The sequence below is a fragment of the Rattus norvegicus genome, chromosome 2 (assembly GCF_036323735.1).
Source record: "Rattus norvegicus strain BN/NHsdMcwi chromosome 2, GRCr8, whole genome shotgun sequence".
Lineage (NCBI taxonomy): Eukaryota > Metazoa > Chordata > Mammalia > Rodentia > Muridae > Rattus > Rattus norvegicus.
Genome location: NC_086020.1, coordinates 46,599,412 through 46,619,060, shown reverse-complemented (window position 1 = coordinate 46,619,060; position 19,649 = coordinate 46,599,412). Strand labels below are relative to the sequence as shown.

At 42.3% G+C, this 19,649-nt stretch overlaps 1 protein-coding gene and 1 long non-coding RNA gene across 3 annotated transcripts; one reads left to right on the top strand and one right to left on the bottom strand.

The window, feature by feature from the left end:
* Positions 1–1,069: 1,069 nt before the first annotated feature.
* Esm1 (endothelial cell-specific molecule 1) lies at positions 1,070–9,808 on the bottom strand. Its single transcript, NM_022604.2, has 3 exons — positions 9,371–9,808; positions 5,771–5,923; positions 1,070–2,563 (listed from the first exon to the last, which is right to left on the bottom strand). The coding sequence occupies exons 1-3, from the start codon at positions 9,669–9,671 to the stop codon at positions 2,463–2,465; spliced, it is 555 nt and encodes a 184-aa protein (NP_072126.1). The 5' UTR covers positions 9,672–9,808; the 3' UTR covers positions 1,070–2,462.
* Positions 9,809–10,384: 576 nt separating this feature from the next.
* Positions 10,385–13,825, top strand: LOC134485841 (uncharacterized). Of its 2 annotated transcripts, none has more exons than XR_010064093.1 (2): positions 10,385–10,724; positions 13,320–13,825. It is a non-coding gene; the product is annotated as an uncharacterized LOC134485841 (long non-coding RNA). The 2 variants fall into 2 exon arrangements; XR_010064094.1 differs by having other exon boundaries at positions 10,588–10,724; positions 13,323–13,825.
* The last annotated feature ends 5,824 nt before the right edge of the window (positions 13,826–19,649 follow it).

The following is a 19,649-nucleotide window of genomic DNA, read 5'->3' as shown; positions in this document are numbered from 1 at the left end:
TCTATGGTCACGCTGAAGGCAGTGAACTCAGGGCTTAGATTTGAAGCCGAAAGTCACCTGAGTCACTTCACTCCCTAAGGGAATATCGTGAAACAGGGGGAGATAGCATAGGCTTTCACTTTTTAAATGTAAACTTAGTAAGAATATAAATATCTTTTTAAAATGCGACTTTGTATCTAACTCTCATCTAATTTCCACTATTTAGGAAAACTCAGGTAAGCTGGATCTCTAAAATATACAGATATTTCCCTACTATTGAATCGGCGTGCTTCGAATGCTTCTGTAACGAGAGGCAGAGTCACCAGTTCCTTCTGGTTCCGGTGTGGTCCTCACAGCCTTCACCGTGTAGGTCTCCTTCTCTCTTCTTCCAGAGGTACTGAAAGATCTGCCTTTGTCCTCATTTTTAAAAGGCGCAACTACTTTGAAAACCATTAGGAAGCAAATGAAAATAAAATGCTAATGTCGATTATGAGTAAGAGCACCAGCCGACGCTGACACTCAGACCTGCGACCTTCAGGAGTTAACAGGTGAACGGGACGGTTATTTGGGATTTTCTCAGTGAACCTGGAGCTAGGTGTAGTGGTAGTTCCATGGCAGTTTTCTACTTTTCAAAAAGGAACAAAATACAAAACAAGGATTTTGGCTGAGGTCGGTGAGTCACCGCTTATCAACCTCGATAATACTGGTACAGCGATCTACTCTATATGCTACATATACTGCAGCAGACACTACGTGTGCCACACGCCATGTGGCTAACGACTTACCAAGGTGTGGATTTCGTTGGTTTTGAATTAAAAGAGAGACAGACAGACAGAGCTTGAGATAGAAACATAAGCTTAAGAAAAGAAAAACAACCCAGAAGTGAATAAAACTATAAAAATGTCTGCATATATAGGGACCCACTTTTCAGGAGGATCACAGTCTGAATCAACCAAAGACAGAGATGTTCTACCCCTTGTGTTGGCTCAGAGATGCATCTGCAGCATAAAATTCAATTAAAGGGCCTGTCCTCTAATGTGAATTAGCTTTCTTACTGATCGAGTAAAATTTAAAAGAAAAACCAGTCAACTCGGAACAGCTGTGCCATTTTTATTGAACAACAATACACTGTCCTTTTGAAATAAAACCCAACAACCGGTTGTGCTTACATTCAAGGATCTTCCCACAAGTACATTCACAACTCTGTTGGCAAAGTTTGAGACTAAAATATAAGTAAATAATGAAATACTTCTTAAATAAGTTCTTCAGTCCAAATAAAACACTCAGGCAAATATCCCCCAGCCTCGGCCAGTACAACAGTTCTTCTTGCGCTAAGGTCCTTCAGGTGGAACCTCGGTTCCATTCATCAGTCAAGTGTGAAAGAATAAAAAATGAAAATGAACTATGCCTTAAAGCTGACACATTTCCAATGAAAACTAACTTTCCTTTCTCAAACTGTCTAAAAAGTTATATTCTGATTTATCACTTGAGATATAGTGGTTTTTAAAATTTCCAACATTTTATAAACCTAGAGTAACTACATTTTTATTAATATTAGTGCAATTGTTAATAACAACATTTCCATGTAGGAGTGTTTGAGAACCCATTTTAAACAAATAACATTTGGGCAATTTCTCTAAGACGGTGAGACATATAGGTGCTAGAGAAGCATTTAAATTATGAGATTTGTTTATAAAAATACATAAATATTCATCTTCATCCTGTTCTGTTTCTCAGGAGGCAAACTACTTCCCAGATCTTTCTCAAGGCCCACAGTGTTTAAACCATTGATGGGAAGTGATGGGAATATATATAATACATATAACATATATATATATGTATTCATTCCCCTGTCCACCTCCTCTACCCACCCCCACTCCCATCAGATATATGTAGCTATAATAATAGAATTTCCAATCAAAGTAGTTGTTTAGACTCCCATAAGCTTCCAATATCTCACTTCCTTCAAGGCTTTTCTGGACTTGTTTATTTCCTACAATTAAAACAAAATAATGACTTTTAATCTACTACAAGGAGGAGCCAAATATGATAGCCCCTACTTTCGCTACCATCTCCACAGTCCCTTACTCCAAACTCTTCTTCAGCCTGTATCTCAATAAGAACGTACACGCAAGTCAACAAACCCACAGTTTCCTCAGCTTTGATTGGATTACTCCTTGACAGTAAGACCATCTCAATTGCATATCAAGTTCCTTGGTGATGACACACACACACACACACACACACACACACACACACACACACACACACACCAAAACCATGAATTTAAATATTTGACAAATATCTAAATTGTTCAGTCATATGTGTCTCATGGGTTGTGTATAGCCTACATTTTTTTTTCTGAATCACACTTGATCTCCATAAATTACATGTCCACAGTCTTTGTTCTAGACGGTTCTTAGAATGTTGGCTGAAAGTTGGTCACTAAAGTGGAGCCTCCTCTTGGCAAATCTCAGCCAGGATCAGCGCGGATTTAACCATTTCATTACAGAGGGCCGGGCAGCGTTCCGGTCTCCAATCTCTTCTCTCACAGCATTGCCATCTCCAGAGGCTGCATCGCGCTCTGAAATTAGAAGGCACACAAATCATGTCCAAACATCTGTAAGTTAGAGGTCAAGGGTAGACTTGTCTTATTTTGGTTTTGTCTTTTAGTTGAATGTCTTTGATTCAAAATCCTCTGTTATCTCTACTGAACAGCTCCAGACCACTCTTCAACAAAGATAACGCCCTCACATCGTTTCTCTATGGACACCTAGCATCACCTCCCCTTATGGTTCACCTGTAGCCCAACCCTTCTTACTCTATCCCTAAACCGCTAACTTAACAAAAGCAGGACTTCTTTCCTTCGCTGTCTCTTCCACATGCTCACCTGTATCCTCAGCATGGATACCAATGCTCACAACGTGATAGTGTTCAATGTGCACTCAGGAAATGATCGGATGCTGCACAAAGATCTCTAACGGAGATCGTGTAAGAGATGAATTCACTTCTTGGTATCGCTCCAGAAGGCAGCTATCTTTCCTAAAGGTAGATCCTCCTGTTCCTCATATGGGAAAGGTTTATAACATTTAGAATTCTTTTTTAGAGTGAAATCTGCTCCTAAGAGGAGTGAGGCTGTGTTCACAGTGCACGTCACGCAAGACAATGGAGCAAGATTAGCATGGCGTGGTGGACAAATGGATTTGGAGCATTCCTAGCTTGAAACAACAGGACTTATGAATTTCCATGCTTGGACACTGGCTGCCAAAAAAAGGAATAAAATTTAAAACTGAGATGGAGAGGACCCGGAATCACACCAGCCAAGAGGACAATAGCTAGCAGCAGGTAGCAATTTGAAGAAGTTCCCATGCAACTGGTAGACCTAGGATGGTAGACTTGGGAGTTATTTGATCTGTCCTCAAAGGGTGGACTCTGATGGGTTAGTGAGGTGCTAATGGGAAGCCTGTGGCAGGACTGAGGAGACACACTCCTCCCTGCAGACTCTGGCACACAGAGAATTGTCCCAGGTGGACGAGGCATAGGCAAACAGGGTAGCCTGTCCTTATCTTTCAGACGCTGCTCCCTTCCTCCTGAACCTGAGCTTCACTAAGATTACACGAATAAAGGATTTTTTAAGTAGCATGGATCCAAAGCGAAAGAAAACCAACTGATTTCCTCTTCCATTTCTAGTAAGAACCTCCATTCCTCGCTTTTAATATAAATATTTTGGGGTCACAGTATATAATGATTATCTCGTAATACGTCTAACATTCTAGAATTTGTATAAAGCAGCCAAGACATCAGCGTCATTCGTAAGCAACCTGAAGAGAGTGGCAAACTTATATGAAGGAGGCTGCACAACCAAAGGGAGACTGCCAATGGGTCATAGCAGGAGGGACTTAGGTCTGCCAATCAAGAGTCCCCATCAGGGAGACTGTTGCAAGGAGCCATCGTCGCCTCCCAGACACTCCATCCCAAGTACCACCAAAGGGTCACAACAAAGTGCTGGAGATGTAATTGATAGTAGAACACTCATCCAGTGTATACCACGCCTTGGCCTCCGTCTCCAAGACTACAAAAATCAACCAACCAAAACAAAGCCAGCAAAGATCTGCAATATGGTAAGATGCTGCCCTTCAGAAAGAATTAGGTGCAAACCTCAATGACTGAAGGTTCAATGGTTATTTCTTCACAGCTTTTTATAACTATGGTCTTAATAGAGCAAAACAACTGTTGGAAATGGTGGCACACGCCCAACTCCCAGCGTTCAGGAGGGAGAGGCATGTGTTGCTGTGAGATTGATGCCAGCCTGGTTTACACAGTAAGTTCCAGATCAACCAAGGTTACATGGTGAGTAATTTTTAAAAAGCCTAAATTTTTAAAAAGAAAAAGAAAAGATAAAGGAAACTGAAAATGCTTGAGTCTGCAGGGTAAATTGAGAACACAGATCTCAAATCTCTTTCGTAAACAATTGCTTCAGAGCCCTCCCAGAACTGAGAGAGAGAGAGAGAGAGAGAGAGAGAGAGAGAGAGAGAGAGAGAGAGCAATTGGTATTTTCCATTGATAGTTTCCAGGTACTGGGAAGAATGTGAGGAAGAGGAAACCACTGAGTGAGTCCTGGCTTACTCAGAAGGTTCTAGAACTAGCTGGAGGTGGTGAATATGAAACACTAGATACACTGATGACCCTAAAGGATTTGTCTTCATGTCTTATATAAAACTCAGATAAAAGGCTATTCAAGGGGCAGGGAAAAAAGACAAAAAAGCTATTCAAGTCTTAAATCCCCTTTTTACTTTGTCAAAGATGACAAAGATAAATCACATGATTTAATCTGTTTATAATGTCCCAATTTCCAGACTCAATGTCCACGAAGATATTCATCTAGTAAGTTAAAATTTGGTGTATAAGACCACAGTCATACTTAAAACTATGAATTGACATAAAAGCACCATATCCAAAGATGGTAACAGAAAAAAAATAAGTGCATTTGCTGAATTTCATATGCAAAGGGGCAGAAGCACAACCTAAATAAAATGGACTTGAGGGCCTGTTTTCCACCTGGAGGAGGTATAGTTTATTGCTATCAGTGGGCAGTTGTTGTGGCTAAATGTTGAGAGTTTAAGAGTGAATTTCATTTTCTCCAAATGACCCTTTATAACTGTACGATCTTGAGCCTTGCTTTTTATTTTATTGTTAGTTATGGAGGGAGGGTTATGTGTACAACCAAACAGCCCGGACCTGTCAACCGCATGTAAGCATTGCTACAGTTTTATTATTCCCTGGATCTCACCACAGGGATTAATTCTTACCCGCTCCAAAATCCATAAACCCACAATTATTCCATTTTATTGCTTCCATTTGATGAAGGAGGAGGAGGGAGGGGAGGGGACGTAAAGGAGGAGGCAGAAGGAGGAGAAATGTTCTGTATCATTTACTCTTGCTCTTAAGGCTGATCCAACAAATACCTCACTGCTCTCTTTCTGTGTAGAGTTGGGAAAGAGATAGTTTTGTCTAGTGAGTCAACAGATCACTAAAGCGTTCAAAGAACTCTGCCTATCTTGGATGGATACTTTTCTTAAATGGCAGATTTGCCTTTGCTAATTCATTAAAGCTTTATGAGAATCCATGGTCTCCTCAGAATTATCAATGAGATTTGTTTTGAAAATAGCAAAGGCTACCAAACTCAAAGGCTGCCTGCCTTTCCCCTGAGGAAAACCAAAACGAGCTCATTTAGACCGATACCATATTCTACTCATAGTTTTTACTGAGGCCAAGGCCCCGCTTGACTTACCTGTTTGGGAGGCAGAGGTCCTGCTGGGCGACTTGGCTGCTGCATACTGGAAGAAGGGGAAGTCCAGACACCTCCCGGTCACCCTGTCACATATGCCCGACTGGCAATTGCAAGTCTCCTTGCAATCCATCCCGAACGTGCCGTAGGGACAGTCTGAGGGTAGAGAGAAGTTGCTTGTCAGGCACAGGGCTCCATCCTCCCAGCACTGGTGATAACTTTAGGATTTGAATCAGTCTCCTGGACTTGACTGATGAGTGGAAATCACTCCTCAAATCAACCCTCAAAAGGGTTTGAAAGTTGAAAGTTGGAGCCATAAATGTGAAACCGTACAGGACAACCAGATAACGCCTGCCTCAGGTTTTATTAATTAAAATCACAATTCGAAGCTTAAGTCAGTTATACAGAACAAATCTCCTTAGACCAGTCTTTAAAAATACTTCCCTCTCTTTTGTCCTTCCTTCCTTCTTTAAGTTTTCAGTGTGTGTGTGTGTGTGTGTGTGTGTGTGTGTACAGGCATATGTGTATGTATTTGCATATGCATGTGTTTATGGGCCTCTTTGTGTGTGTGTTTGTGTGTGTGCAAGCATGTGTGCAGTCATATCTGTGCACATATGCCAGTGGGCCTCTGTGTGTGTGTGTGTGTGTGTGTGTGTGTGTGTGTGTGTGTAACACACTCATGGAAGCCAGAGCACAACGTACTGAATTGGTTCCTTCCAGTGTGGGTTCTTTCTCTGGATTGACAACAGGTGCCTTTCCCCACCGGGGCTTTTTGCCAGCCCCGCCCTTGGACCAGTCTTTACTCTATTTGCTTTCTGTACAGATGACACAGATTCTCACAGGTTTTCTTGGGCATGGCTCAGTGAAGATGGGAAATTAAAGAGATATAAGCATTACCTCCTCAACTATTTTGATTGGTGTGAGTATGTCCTTAATCTACACTAGAGCTAAGAGGCCTGCCAGCTCACCTGACCATGAAATAGTCAGTCCGAAATCTGCTTTCGAGCTTGTAAAATTCCTAATCTCTCAGAGTACTAGGCCTTCACTAACTTGCCCAGCTGCTAAGAGAGTCACTGACCAAGCTCTCTGCAAAGATACGATGCTAAGGGAGCAAGAAACCTCAGGATGGACACACCTGAGGATTTGCACACCTACCAAGGACGAAGAGCTCTTTCAGAGCCTAATACTTCATAGCCAGTGTTTAATTCTTAGGCTAACACATGTTGCAATGAAGTAAAGAGGCCTGTCTGTTATTGTAAGATTGAGTTTGTAGCATAACAGTTTCTTAGTAGGATAACTCAGCAGACTCTGTAAAGAACCGTGGTTCCCAACCTGTGGGTCGTGACCCCTTTGGCAACCCCCTCTACCTCCAAAAATATTTGCCATACAATTCATAACAGCAGCAAAATTACAGTTGTGAAGTATAAAAAAAATAATCTTGTAGATGGGGATCACCACAACATGAGGAACTGTACTAAAGGTTTGCAGCAGAAGGGAGGTTGAGAAGCACTGGTAGAAGATGCATTCTTTTGCTACCATATAATCACACCCATTGTCAGACATAGAGGAGTTTTAGCCACCCCACAGAACACCGAATGACCGTGCCAAATGTGTGTGTATCAAGTAAGTCTTTAAGGAGACTCAGCACTGTCACTCAAATGATAGGGCAATCTGATATCAGCCTGGGAAGAAAAGTCCTTAAGACAGATTTGGGAAAACTCTCTGGTAGAAAAGCACAGGGTTAGGATGTGGCAGTCTTCAGAGAAGCTCAAAATGGAAATCTTAGCCCACTTCCCAGATTCAGGTCCGAGGTGGCCCCTATTGTGCTGAGTGCTGATCAGAATTTATTCCATAAACAAGTGCTGGCTGCCCAATTTCTAGCAAGCAACACAGGAATCGAACATTGAAATTTAGTTTCAAACATTGAAACTAAAAAAAAAAAAAAAACCCAAACAAACAAACCCCAGTCATCTGGATGTACAAGCGGAAGTGCTCGGTTGTCACGTGGCCGAGGAGGGAATTCACCTGCAGCAGGGGCGAGAACTCCACGAGGCTGCCGAGGTGGTGAATACACCCTATTATTTCCAGCAGCAAGAAAACGGTTCAAAGCTGACCTCACTAGCTATACGGAGAGTGCCAGAAAGAGCAAATCAAAATAGATTCTTAATAGTTCAGTTCACTAACCACTGCCTCACCGCTGGATTCTTTACCCCGCTCACTGTCCATTCATAACCGCACTTACAAAGGTGTTTTTATGCCAGAGGAAAATCGGTTCCCCCACATGCGCTCGCTGGCTGTTTCATAGGACAGGGCTGCATTAACCACTTCCTCCCTAATTTCCTTATGTGAGGTGCTTTTTTTCTTGGCAGATAAGCCTTGTGATTTCCAGAAAATACAAAGCCCATTCAGTTGAAAGAAACATATATGTGTGTGTTCAGCAAAGAAAAGGTCCTTACTAGCCCACCTCTTGTTGTTCTTGATCAAAAAATAATCTGTGCAAAGAACATCTCCAGATTTTTTCTAGAATTTACTTCTGAATTTACTTTCGCTAGTTTTGTAGACTTCAAGATGGCTAATTTATGAACTGATTTCTAAAGTGACAATCAGTAAGATTATCTTAGTTCTTGATGAATGTCATCCAGGAAGGACTGTCATTGCATAGAGTCTGAGTTATTTAGAAATTTCTCAGAACCTGGCTCTCCAATTTTGGCAGCTTCTTTGTATTACACAACTGTATTACATGCAGGAATGGACACACTGTCTTTTAATCACAACAGCATATTGTGATGAGATTATATATCTATGGGCTTCTATGTATGCAGACTTTTAAATAACCTTTTCTTTTCTTTTGATACATTTAAAAATATTAATTTAGTCACCAAGTATATCAATGCACCATTTACTCTGTTTCTGACTTAATTATAATTTCATTTCTTTTCTTTAAATCTATAAAACAGCCACCTTAAAAAAAAGACTTTTAGGTTACTATTATTTCTGCTTATTTTACATCTCCTACTTTCTGCTCAACTGAAAATTTTTAAAAGTAAAACTAGATTTATTTTATACTTCAGGGGACTCTCTTGCAAGAACATGAGTTATTTTGTGGGCTGATTTAAGCCCACCTTATGCCATAAAGCACACCAGTGTTCATCAGAAATGCTTAAGCCTGAGTAAGGCGCTCCTCCCGCTGAACTCTTTCAAGATCAAAGGCTGGTAAAGTCTCAGGGGCTAGAAACCACTTTAAGAGGTTATCTCAAGAGGGCTTCTGCAATCATTAACTTTCAGAGGACCAGACACCAAACCATTTGTAACAGGCTACCCGTCAAGTTTCTAAAGCCTCTCAGAAAAAGAAGGCATACCAGCTACCGCCGCAACTTTTCCTTCTCAAATCTGAATGCACGCAGTGAACGGGATGCTGCAGCCCTCGGGGTTCCTGCACGCTGCGTTCCAAACCTCCCTGCCAATATCCTCTTCTCTCTATCAAACCCACCACCTGCATCCACGCATCCTCCCAGCAGTTTAGAGGAAGGAACACACCTCCCCAGGCCGACTAAATGCCCTCCGGGAGCCCTGCACAGTGGGAAGCAAGGAGTTGCTCCTTACCTTTACAGACACCAAACTCGTCACCGAAATCATCTTCCTCGCTGTAAAAGTGACACTTCAGTCCCGGACCACACTTGACACCGTCCATGCCTGAGACTGTACGGTAGCAGGTTTCCCCAGGCCCCGCAGCGCACACTTGGCAGCAGCCACAGTCATCCAGCACTGTCCTCTTGCAACGCAGGCTGCTTCTGCACTCAGTATTGTCACAATGTTCCGGGCAATCCACCGCATACTTGGCGCTCCAGGCCATGCCCAGGTGCAGAGGAATCAGGAGCGTGGTCAGTAGCAAGAGGCTCTTCATGTCTCAGCAGCTGGCCCCTGCCGTCGTGGTCTTTGCTGGCGGGAAGCAGCCGTCCAAAGTAGTAGCTGAGCTTCTGCCTACACGTTTTTGAGTTTTATACACTGTGTTGCCCGCATGCTTCCCCGTCATCAATTTCCTCAACCCAGCAGCAGCGCTGTGCTCTTGCCAGCCTCTCTTGTTTTAGTTTATGAAATCCAGGATGAAGGCTGGATTAACACGCCGCTGCCATCCAGGAATTGAAAAGCCCAAGCTGATGTCATCTGTTATGTTTAGATGGTTGTTTTGCATGAGGGCTGAAAAACTCCACGCACATCCGTCTCAGGGACTCAAGGACATCTGAGAAGGGGGAATAACGAAGGTTGCATAGCATAGCCCCCTTCTGCACAGGAATTGCTCTGACAGCAACATAACACTTACGATGTAGCTTTGTCTCAGAGTCCCTTAGCACAGAGGAGGCTGATACAGACAAGAAGCAAAACAGAAGCGTCTAACAAGTAGATGATGATGATGATGATGATGATGATGATGATGACACACATTTGGAGTTTTTCCTCAATAAATAGCTATGAGATCACTTGGAAGCAGAAATAGTTATATTGTGCTTTTATGAGACTTAGAAGAAGGAAAATATTTGGATAGAGGCCTTTTAAAGACTTCCTCCTTCCTCAAACATTCCTCCTCGGTTGATATTTCTAAAGCACTTTATGCAATCCATGTTCAAGCCCGTCCTTGCTGTTGCTGTGTTTAGTCAGACATGCTGCAGCTAAGTATTTTCTTTAATCAATACAAAAGAGAGAGATGAGGTTGTCCTGGCGCTGTTTCTGAATTACTCAGTTCTGGTAAAACTTATCAGTTGGACTGCTCCTGACCCAGCCCCCCTGGGGAGAAGGCTCATCCATCACCGTGTCTGTGTGTCCAGTGACTGCATCCATCCGGTCCTTCCTCTCACCTCCTGGCATCTATCAGAGCTCTTGGTTCAAACTTCCCAAACAAGGCAGTAAGCCCAAAGAAACAAGTGAGCCAGCGGGGAAATCGGAACACTGCTCCAGAGAGGTAAGTCATGGGGAAGGGAAAACATTACCCACCAGGGAACCAGGTCTTAGTGCTATGGAGGGACACAGAGTGTGGCCCCACCAAGGAAAACAATAGTCCTCTCAAAGTATTGGCTGGCCCAGGACCTTGTATAATAAGACTTGTGCAAGGAGGAGATGCTAGATGTCAGAGAAGACAGGAAAGTCCTCACACTAACTGTACACTCCATTTTAAGCTCCCGACCCAATTGTCAACATAAAAATAAAGTCGCTACCACTTGGTAAAGAAATGCACTGGTGAAGTGGGTAACTCCTCTCTGTCACAGACTACAGAGCTCTTCGCCCTCTGTGGAGAGCCCATGGTGTCAGAGTGTTTGACCTCTGAAAGTTCTGTAACATGATCTCTAGGCTTTACCAGGGTCCATTTTGGGGAAGTGTGAAATAAAGGCAAGGCTTTTTGCTTCCCAAATTTCCCCAAAATTTCATGACGCTCTAACTTGAAATATCCTGTATTCATCTCTCCAGGAGCAAACATGTCTGTAGCAGGTGGGACCCTCATCGTTTATGATAGTTTTAAGGTCTACTGAGTACATAGCATGTGCCTAGTGCTGTTCTCTGTGGATATTAATTGCATAAAATCATCCATTATGTAGTTCATACACAAAGTGATCCATTTTGACATTCCCATACGTGGGATATACTTTGCTTATATGAAGTCCTCCGATTTCCCAATCTTTTAAAAATATATTTTTATTAATTCACCCCTCATTCCTCCCTGTAACTCCTCTCTACCCCTCACATACCCAATGCCTCCCAAATTCTGTTTTTTGTTTATTTGTTTGATTGATTTTTGGTTTTTTTTGTTTTGTTTTGTTTTGTTTTTTTTAGCAAGTCTCTGACCCAACTCATGCTTCCCATGTACTCATAGGTATGGGAGCATTCCCTGGACTCAGGCCAACCTAGCAGGAGCCATATCCTTAAAGGAAACTAACCCTCATTCTACCAGACATCAGCAATTGTCAGTAGCTCCTCAGCTACAGGGGTGGGGGAGGAACTCATGTGCCTCCTCCCTCCATACTGTAATATTGGCTGGCTTGATCTTGTACAGGCAGCCATAGCTTCCATGACTCCAGTGTCTGTCTCACTCCAATCCTCTCTGACCCCTGACTCCTACAACCATTCTGTCCCCTCTTCCACAGTGGTCCCTGAGCCTTGGAGGACAGGGATGTGGTATAAATGTCAGTTTTGTGGCTGAACTCTGCTCTTTTACTGTTTGTGAGTTTCTGCATTACCACTACACTAAGAGAATCTCTGAGTGGTGTGGGAATCTATGGATTCTATTATTTTTGCTTTTTCCTCCTTCCAGTCTCCCTTTTCCATACCCAGATACCCAATACCAATAGTCTTCCACTTGCTTTCACGTCTTTGTTTTCTGCATTTCACATACCTGGGAAAACAGGGATTTGTCTTTGGGAAACTGTCAAAGTGTTGTTCTTAATTTTTTTATTAACTCCCATGAGCCCTCACCAAGTATTAGGAATCCACTTCACTCACGTTTCAGATGAAGAGACAGAATTAAAAAGAGATTTAAGAATCTGGTCATGACTTCTGTGGTGAGTTGAACAAGTATGGCTCCATAGATTCACAGGTGTGAATGGCTGAGCATAAGGAGCAGTGCTGTTAGGAGATGTGGCCTTGTTGGAGTAGGTGTGTCTTACTGTAAGCCAGCCCCGATTCAGTGTTTTCCATTGTAAGAGTCGCCATGGTCATGGAGTCTCTTCACAGCAATGAAACCCTAGCTAGGACAGACTACCATACTGTTTGAGATTGACTAGAATTATCTCAGTCTAAGATCAGAGCTCCCCAACCCCCGTTGTTCATTGCAACTCAATTACAAGACGGTGAATAATGATGCCAGTTGTACGGTTCATGATTTAAGCTGTTTCCTGTTCAGATTTTGTTGAGCATCACCTTCTGAGAAATGGTTAACTGGGAGTGAGGCAATAATAATAGTTTTTATAAAGATTTAACTTATGGGGCAAACACCAAGCTAAGCGCATTACACAGGTTAGCATATGAAAACTTCAAAACAACAGGAGAACTAGATATTAGTCACATGTCCATCATCTGAGGAGAAAAAAGTTACTTAGAGAGGTTTGATAACTGGTCTAATATCACATAGTAAATAATTTAAGTTAGGACTTCAAGCCATGAGAATTCAGCTCTGGATAATAGAATACAGATTCCAGAATCAAATACATAGAGGTGACAAGTGACCTGGGGGAGTGAAGCACTGAACTGTGCCAGAAGAGGTCACAAAATAAACTTTTTCACTGTGCAGGACAAGTAAAGACTCCCAGGATAAATGCACTGGACAGAGAGAAAGTGCACATTAAGGGCGCCAAATCTGTATCACTAAACCGAACAGTCCACAGAGGATAGCAGAAGATAGGATGCACAGAGCTCATCAACGACGACACTATCTCGAGACATTAATAGCTAAAAATTTATCTGGGGAGGACTCATCACTACTTCTGTCTAAGATCCCACAATACCCCCTTTTCCCAGTAATGCTGACAGAATTGTTTTATATGTCTAATTTCTCCAACTTTTCAAGTAGGAAAATTATCAATGAACCCAAAGGCAATTGGGAGATCACCGCATCGCTTGTCAAGATGCCACCTTTAATCATCAGCCAGCAAAGAAAAATTAAGGCAAGGACAAATCTACTGTTGAGTGTCTAAGGTCTGCCTGGCTGACTAACTTTGTGCTGGAATCTGCCACATCCTAACCCTGCTCCTCCTGTGCGTCATTCAGCTGTCAAAGAGCAAGCAAGGAGATGCTCTCACAGCTCTAAAAATGCAAGTTCAAGTTCAAGTGTGTCAGTCCAAATCACCTCTAGATCCAAGGGTTATAGGAAGCGGTCTTCCAGAAGCAAACAGAGAGCTTCTCAGCCCAGGACATCCTGTACACTCCAAGAGTCACTGTGATTCTTTCCTTGAACCCGTGGTGCTAACTAAGAAAATAAGTTGATGTAGTGTGCGGCGATAATCTGTGTTTTGTTTTACACGTCATGATTACTTGTAATAAAATACCAAGGATTTATTTCTGGAAAAAAACCAACATCTAGTGGGAATTGTCCTGTGTGGCTTCCAAACTCAAGAGATAGTTCATGGTCAAGTCCAATGTACCCTCATAATAAACTATCTCTACAGCATAGTGTCGATTTAATTTATATTACACTTAAAGAAAAGTGTTGCCAAGGAGAAAGTGGAAATACTCATAAATAGATCTTGAGTATATTAGAATTGCTTTTATTTGTGTGTGTGTGTGTGTGTGTGTGTGTGTGTGTGTGTGTGTGTGTCTGTGTCTGTGTGTGCGAGCACACGCACATGCCATGCGTAGACTGGGGACATCTGAAAGTCTCCCTGTTTTGATACAAGCTATAGCATTCCTACAAGTGCCTAGTGCAAGGCCTACCACATAGTAAAACCGACTTAGCACATAGTAGAAACTACTAAGTATGTAAACGCAGACACCTAGTTCACCCTTTTCATTTATTTCTACCGAGAGATGCAAATTGAGGTTCTTAATCAGTCTGAGCTGACCCACAGAACAAAGCTCTTCCCCCAAAAGGAAGGAGAGAGAGGCTTCAAGAAAGAAGCCATTGGGGCTTAAATGGAGTCAGACTAGATTGTGATCCAATCATGTCAGCTCCTGTGTAACTTCCTCGACCTTTTCCTCTTGACATTCCAGTCTTAGAAGTTCATGAGAGCTCTCATGAAGAATACCTGCCAAACAGCCGAGAATCATGGCAGCCAGTTCAGTTGTGTAAGTCAAAGGCATGGGAACAGCTTATGGGGGTTCTAGAAATATCCTAAGTCCTACCAAACTGTTTGATAAGAAGCAAGTCACATGCCAGATGATTTAGATCTCACTTCACTTCCCCAACAAAGAGCTAAGAAGACTAAGCAGTAGCAGGAGCCATGAAAATGTATGACCATTATAATCGAATCTAGTTTCTGAAGATTTGCTTAATTCTTTTTGGGTGATTATGCATGTGCATGTATGAATATGCATGTGCTATGTGTAGTAGTTTATGTGTACACAAGTGCATTTTTATGCAAATGCATATAAAGATCAGATGATAACTTCGATTACCACATCTCAGGACTGCCTACCTTATGTTTTGAGATGAGGTCTCTCACTGGCTGGGCTGGCTAACCGGTGGGCCACCAAGAATTTTCTGCCTCCAATCCCCAATACTGGGATTACAATCCTATACCACCATAGGATCATTTTCATCTGAGTGCTGGGATCAAACTCAGGTCCCCATGAATATGTGGCAAGCACTGACTAAGCTATCTTCCCAGCCCAAGCTTTGCTTCATTCATCAAAAGTGAACTTATGTACTGGAGCAAATATTTTCTGAAAGATGATCTCCAGTCAACAGGTTTTGATTTTTGAGAAATGCATTTTTCAAGACTATGTGCAATTTTCAGACTATTCTCAATAATGACGTCTGCCTACATAGAAGACTCAAGTGAAGTGAAGCATCTTGATTAGGCTTCTTGCCAGAATTCTGGCTCTCTGATTGGTCCTAATGGGTTGGTCATTACTGTAGACAGCTGAATCACAGTGACTTAGGGCAATCAGCCCTTCAAGAACCATAAGCATGAAGGTCTATGAATGAACACGGGAAAATAAGAATTTTCAATCTATTGGACTTAAATATTTCGATGTGGTGGCAAAGAGCTCAGAGATCCCTGGTTGAGTTTTGTAGTAGGTGTTCACTCTACCAGGGATCTCTGGATACAACCACATCCAGATAACTAAATCCAATGAAATCTCTGGAAACAGCAAGGAAAGCAAGCTGTTCATTTTTCAACCCCCGAACAGTCTAGAAACTTAACTTTTCTCACAAGGTTCTTTCAGGGGCACATGGTCTAGACCTAGAAGCATATAAAGAGCTGTAACTGTTCACAAAATCCTATTTTTGTTCCCAATTCTGACAGATTCTAATCTAAAGACTTAGGGTACATTTCTCCAGTAACTAGTTCTTTTTCCGACTTTGAGTGTTAAGTTCTTTCTCAGTGGTAAAATACCCGAGAAAATCAACTTGAAAGAGGAAGGATTGCTTTGACTCATGGTTTCAGCCCCCAGCAACTTGGCTGTGTTGTTCCTGGGCTGTGGTGAGTCAAAACATGATGACAACAAGCTATGGTGAGACAGAGATGTTCAACCCTTGACAGCCAGGAAGCAGAGGACAGAGGTATCAGGAGCAAAATACACAGTTTAAGAGCAAAGCTTATTTTTTTCCAAGTAGGTCTCATCTTTCGAGTTTCTGCAACTTTCCAATATTCCACTTACCTACAGGGAGTGTCAGTGTCACCAAGCCCCTCGCTTCCCAAAAGTCACAACTCTGAGTACAGCTATGGTAGGAAGCAAATATTCAACACAGCTTTTGGGGGACAGATGCAATCCAGTCCTTGATACATCTGGGCTTATCTTATAAAAGATTCCAGTCACATAGTGACCCTGCACATCCAAATATGGACCCATATCCAGAAATCACAAATGCTGCTCTAACACACAGAAAAGATGTGATATCAACAGCCGTGTATCTCTGAATGACCGTGTGGCTCTGACCTTAGACACCCGAGTCCAAATGTCAGTTCTTCCACTTGTCTGCATAGGACATCAACCAGCTTTGCTGATAGACATGAAGTCTCCTTCCTTTTTCTCAGTAAAACATAAGACATAGGAATTTCCTCCCCTTTCACAAAGAGATAATGGGAAGACAAAGGGAAAGTGTAGAAGTACAGTTCAACTCTAATTTATTATATTTTTCTTACAAATCACACGGTACTGTGAAAGGCAATGAGCATACACCCAGGCCCATCCAGTCCTCCATTTATCTCAGTCCCTGTAAGATCACTCCCTCGTCTAAGAGTTCACAGAGGACCACGGTGACCTGTTCAGGATTCCCCCTCAGGAAGACTCAACCACCTCCTAGAGGCCCACCTCACCTCGTTCAAACACAGCTCACCCAACCTCTGTGTTAGTTTAAGAGAGTTTGTTTTGTTTTGCTTTGCTTTTAATACCACCATTTCCCTAAATGACTGAAGCATTAGTTTAGGCTCTGGAAGTCAGCTCAACATTAGAACCATCTGACACAATAAAATACAGCCTTCATGAGTCACGTTAGAGGCTGCTGCTAAGATATTTGGAATGTTTGCTAGGAATTTTGGAAAGACTGAGAGTTCTGATTAACCCAAGTATCATAGGAAACAGTTAGGCTATTTGTCTCTCTAATAATGTGGCACTTCCTTTGCTCAGCTTTGAACCGACCCCTTTACAGTATAGTAAAATCAGGGCCACCTTGAGTAGATTGGTCAGCTTCTTTTGTGACAAGGGTCTTGGCCTTTTATATGACATGGGCAAAATAAATGATTGATGTAAAAAAAAACTTAAAAAAAAACCCCCAAGGTCTAAAGCCAACCACTTGGAAAAAGAGGAATAAAAATAACTTCTAAGCCCTTTACTTAGGATGAACTGGCAGCTTCAGACTCATGCTTTAATCTAATGTCAAATTATCTTGGCTCCTTTGCTCCTGGGATGTTTATAATGAAGGACCAAGGACCATGTTGTGGCTTTAAGAGAAAAAAAGAGGGGAGGGGAGGAGGAAAAGAAAAAAGGCAATTTTTTTTTCTGTCAGCTGCCATGGTTGTTGTGAAATTTGCACGACTATAATCTCAAATCCTGGTCAACACAGCACCCAAGGGTGTTCCAGGGCACTGTGTCTCGGCCAGCAGGCTGTCCACATCACAGCAAGCTGGGGAACTTGTCAGAAACAGCCAAGGATTCCAGCTTGGCATGCCTGCTCTAGGATTGGGGATTGAAGTTTTTAAATAAATAAACCAATTAATTCTTAGAAACTCAAAACTTTGAGAAACCTCCAAACTAATCATTTTTTTTTTTTTACCAATCATACTTCATCCTTTTAGGAGGACCAATTCAGGGATCACTCCGGGGATTTCTGACAGAAAAACAATCTGTCTATAAGAGACCCACTTAGGATTTCTAATTATATTATGCTCACGATATTTTGACATGTCACTGACTCTGTGGTACATTTTCACACTTCCACTGGCAATACGTGCACGTTTAAAACCATCAAGATGGGTGTCAAGTACTCAGAGGAGTCTCAAAGGGACCAATGGAATTCCCACTTACGGAGTGCTCTGACCTTGTAGCCAGGGCATCATCTACTTAAACATAAGTAAGTAAATCAATGAGACATTCATTCAGAAGGCTGGATACGAAAGCTAATCACCTCAGGAACGTTCGACCTGTTGCTAAATTTATGTTTCATCTTATGAGTTTACAAATGTCACAGAAATAATAAAGAAAATCTTTGTCAAAATAAGACAAAAAAAGTGTTATTGCTGTTGTTTTTGTTGGTTTTTTTTTTAAGATCCAGCAATATGAAAGTATTATGTCAGAGTGCAGTTGGGTGACTATTTTCCTTCCTTAACAGATACACGGAATAATAACATACACCTTAGGGTCAATGAAATACGGTAGTTATTGGCTTGCTTAGCAGTAGAATGCATTCCATTCTATCCATCTCTAATCTCTTCCTACTACATTGTGAAATCTAAGACCTTACTCTTGCAAGCTGCCTGAAAACCATCATCCTAACTTGATCTGACTAGAAGTATTTTGGGGTTAAGATGCATGTGCTGTAAAACTCAACTTTAATAGCCCACTCTCGGTTCCAAAGCTCGCGCACACATGCCAGCTTACGTCTCTATCAGTAGACCAGGAGCCTGAGTCCACGCCGCCATTTCCCAGACAGCATGCTGAGCCTGCCTTCCTCTGTAAATATATTTAGGAAGTACTCTCCAAATAAAACACCAAACAGTGCTCTTAGGAGTGAATGGAATCCAGTAGTTCTCAAGGTGGCAAATCAAAATTCCGACTTGTATGTGGTCTAGTTTAGAAAGCTGATCTGCCGGAGACCAGCCATTTCTGCACAGGATTGCCTTGTTGAGTACTGAATCTTGCTATTTTTCAATACTACTGGTTTATTTTTTTTTTAATTTAACATGACAAAACCTTAAGGCTATGAGTGACACCTTCCAGGTTACCTCCTCCCCTTTTCTGTACCCAAAACAAAAAAATTAGGGTACATGACCCTGCCAGGGAATACCTGAAGGGAACTTTAAAGAGGCTGGAGAGAAAGCCACTGCGCAGCACTGTTTAAAAGGGTGATAAGTGGGAGGGGCTCAAGGCATCAAAGTTGTCCATTGGATCCATCTGTGACCAGAAATAATTCTGATTTCTTTCTCCTTAATAGACAGAATGCCTCCAAGGGAGGGTGGTTGAATCTTTCTCAGAGGGGGAAATAAACTAGATATTGGAAGTGGATGGAGAGAAGGAACTGGATGAAAGAGAGGGGGAGGGGAGCTGAGTCAGTGGAAAGATCAGGTGTAAGAATAGCAGCAGGGAGAGGATGGAAATTGGTGTGTGTGTGGGGTGCATCTCTAGGACAGGCCAGAGACCTGGGACAGACGAGGCTCCAGGGTGTCTATGGGGCAACTCTAGCTGAGACTCCTAGAAGTGGGGTATGTAGATCTTAAAGTGGCCACCTCCAGTAACCCGGCAGGACTCCCAGTGGAGGGATAAAGACAGCAAACCGCCCACAAAACCTTTGGCACAAAATGTGTCCTGTCTACAAGATGTGCAAGGACAAAGATAGAGTAAAGACAGAGGGAATGGTCAGCTAATGACTGCCCCAAACTAAGATCCACCCCATGGGTCAGAACCAACCCCTGACGCTATTATTGGAATTCTGTTATGCTGCAAACAGGAGTCAGCATAATGGTCCTATGAGAGGCTCCACCCAGCAGCCAATGGAAACAGATACAAAGACCCACAGAGC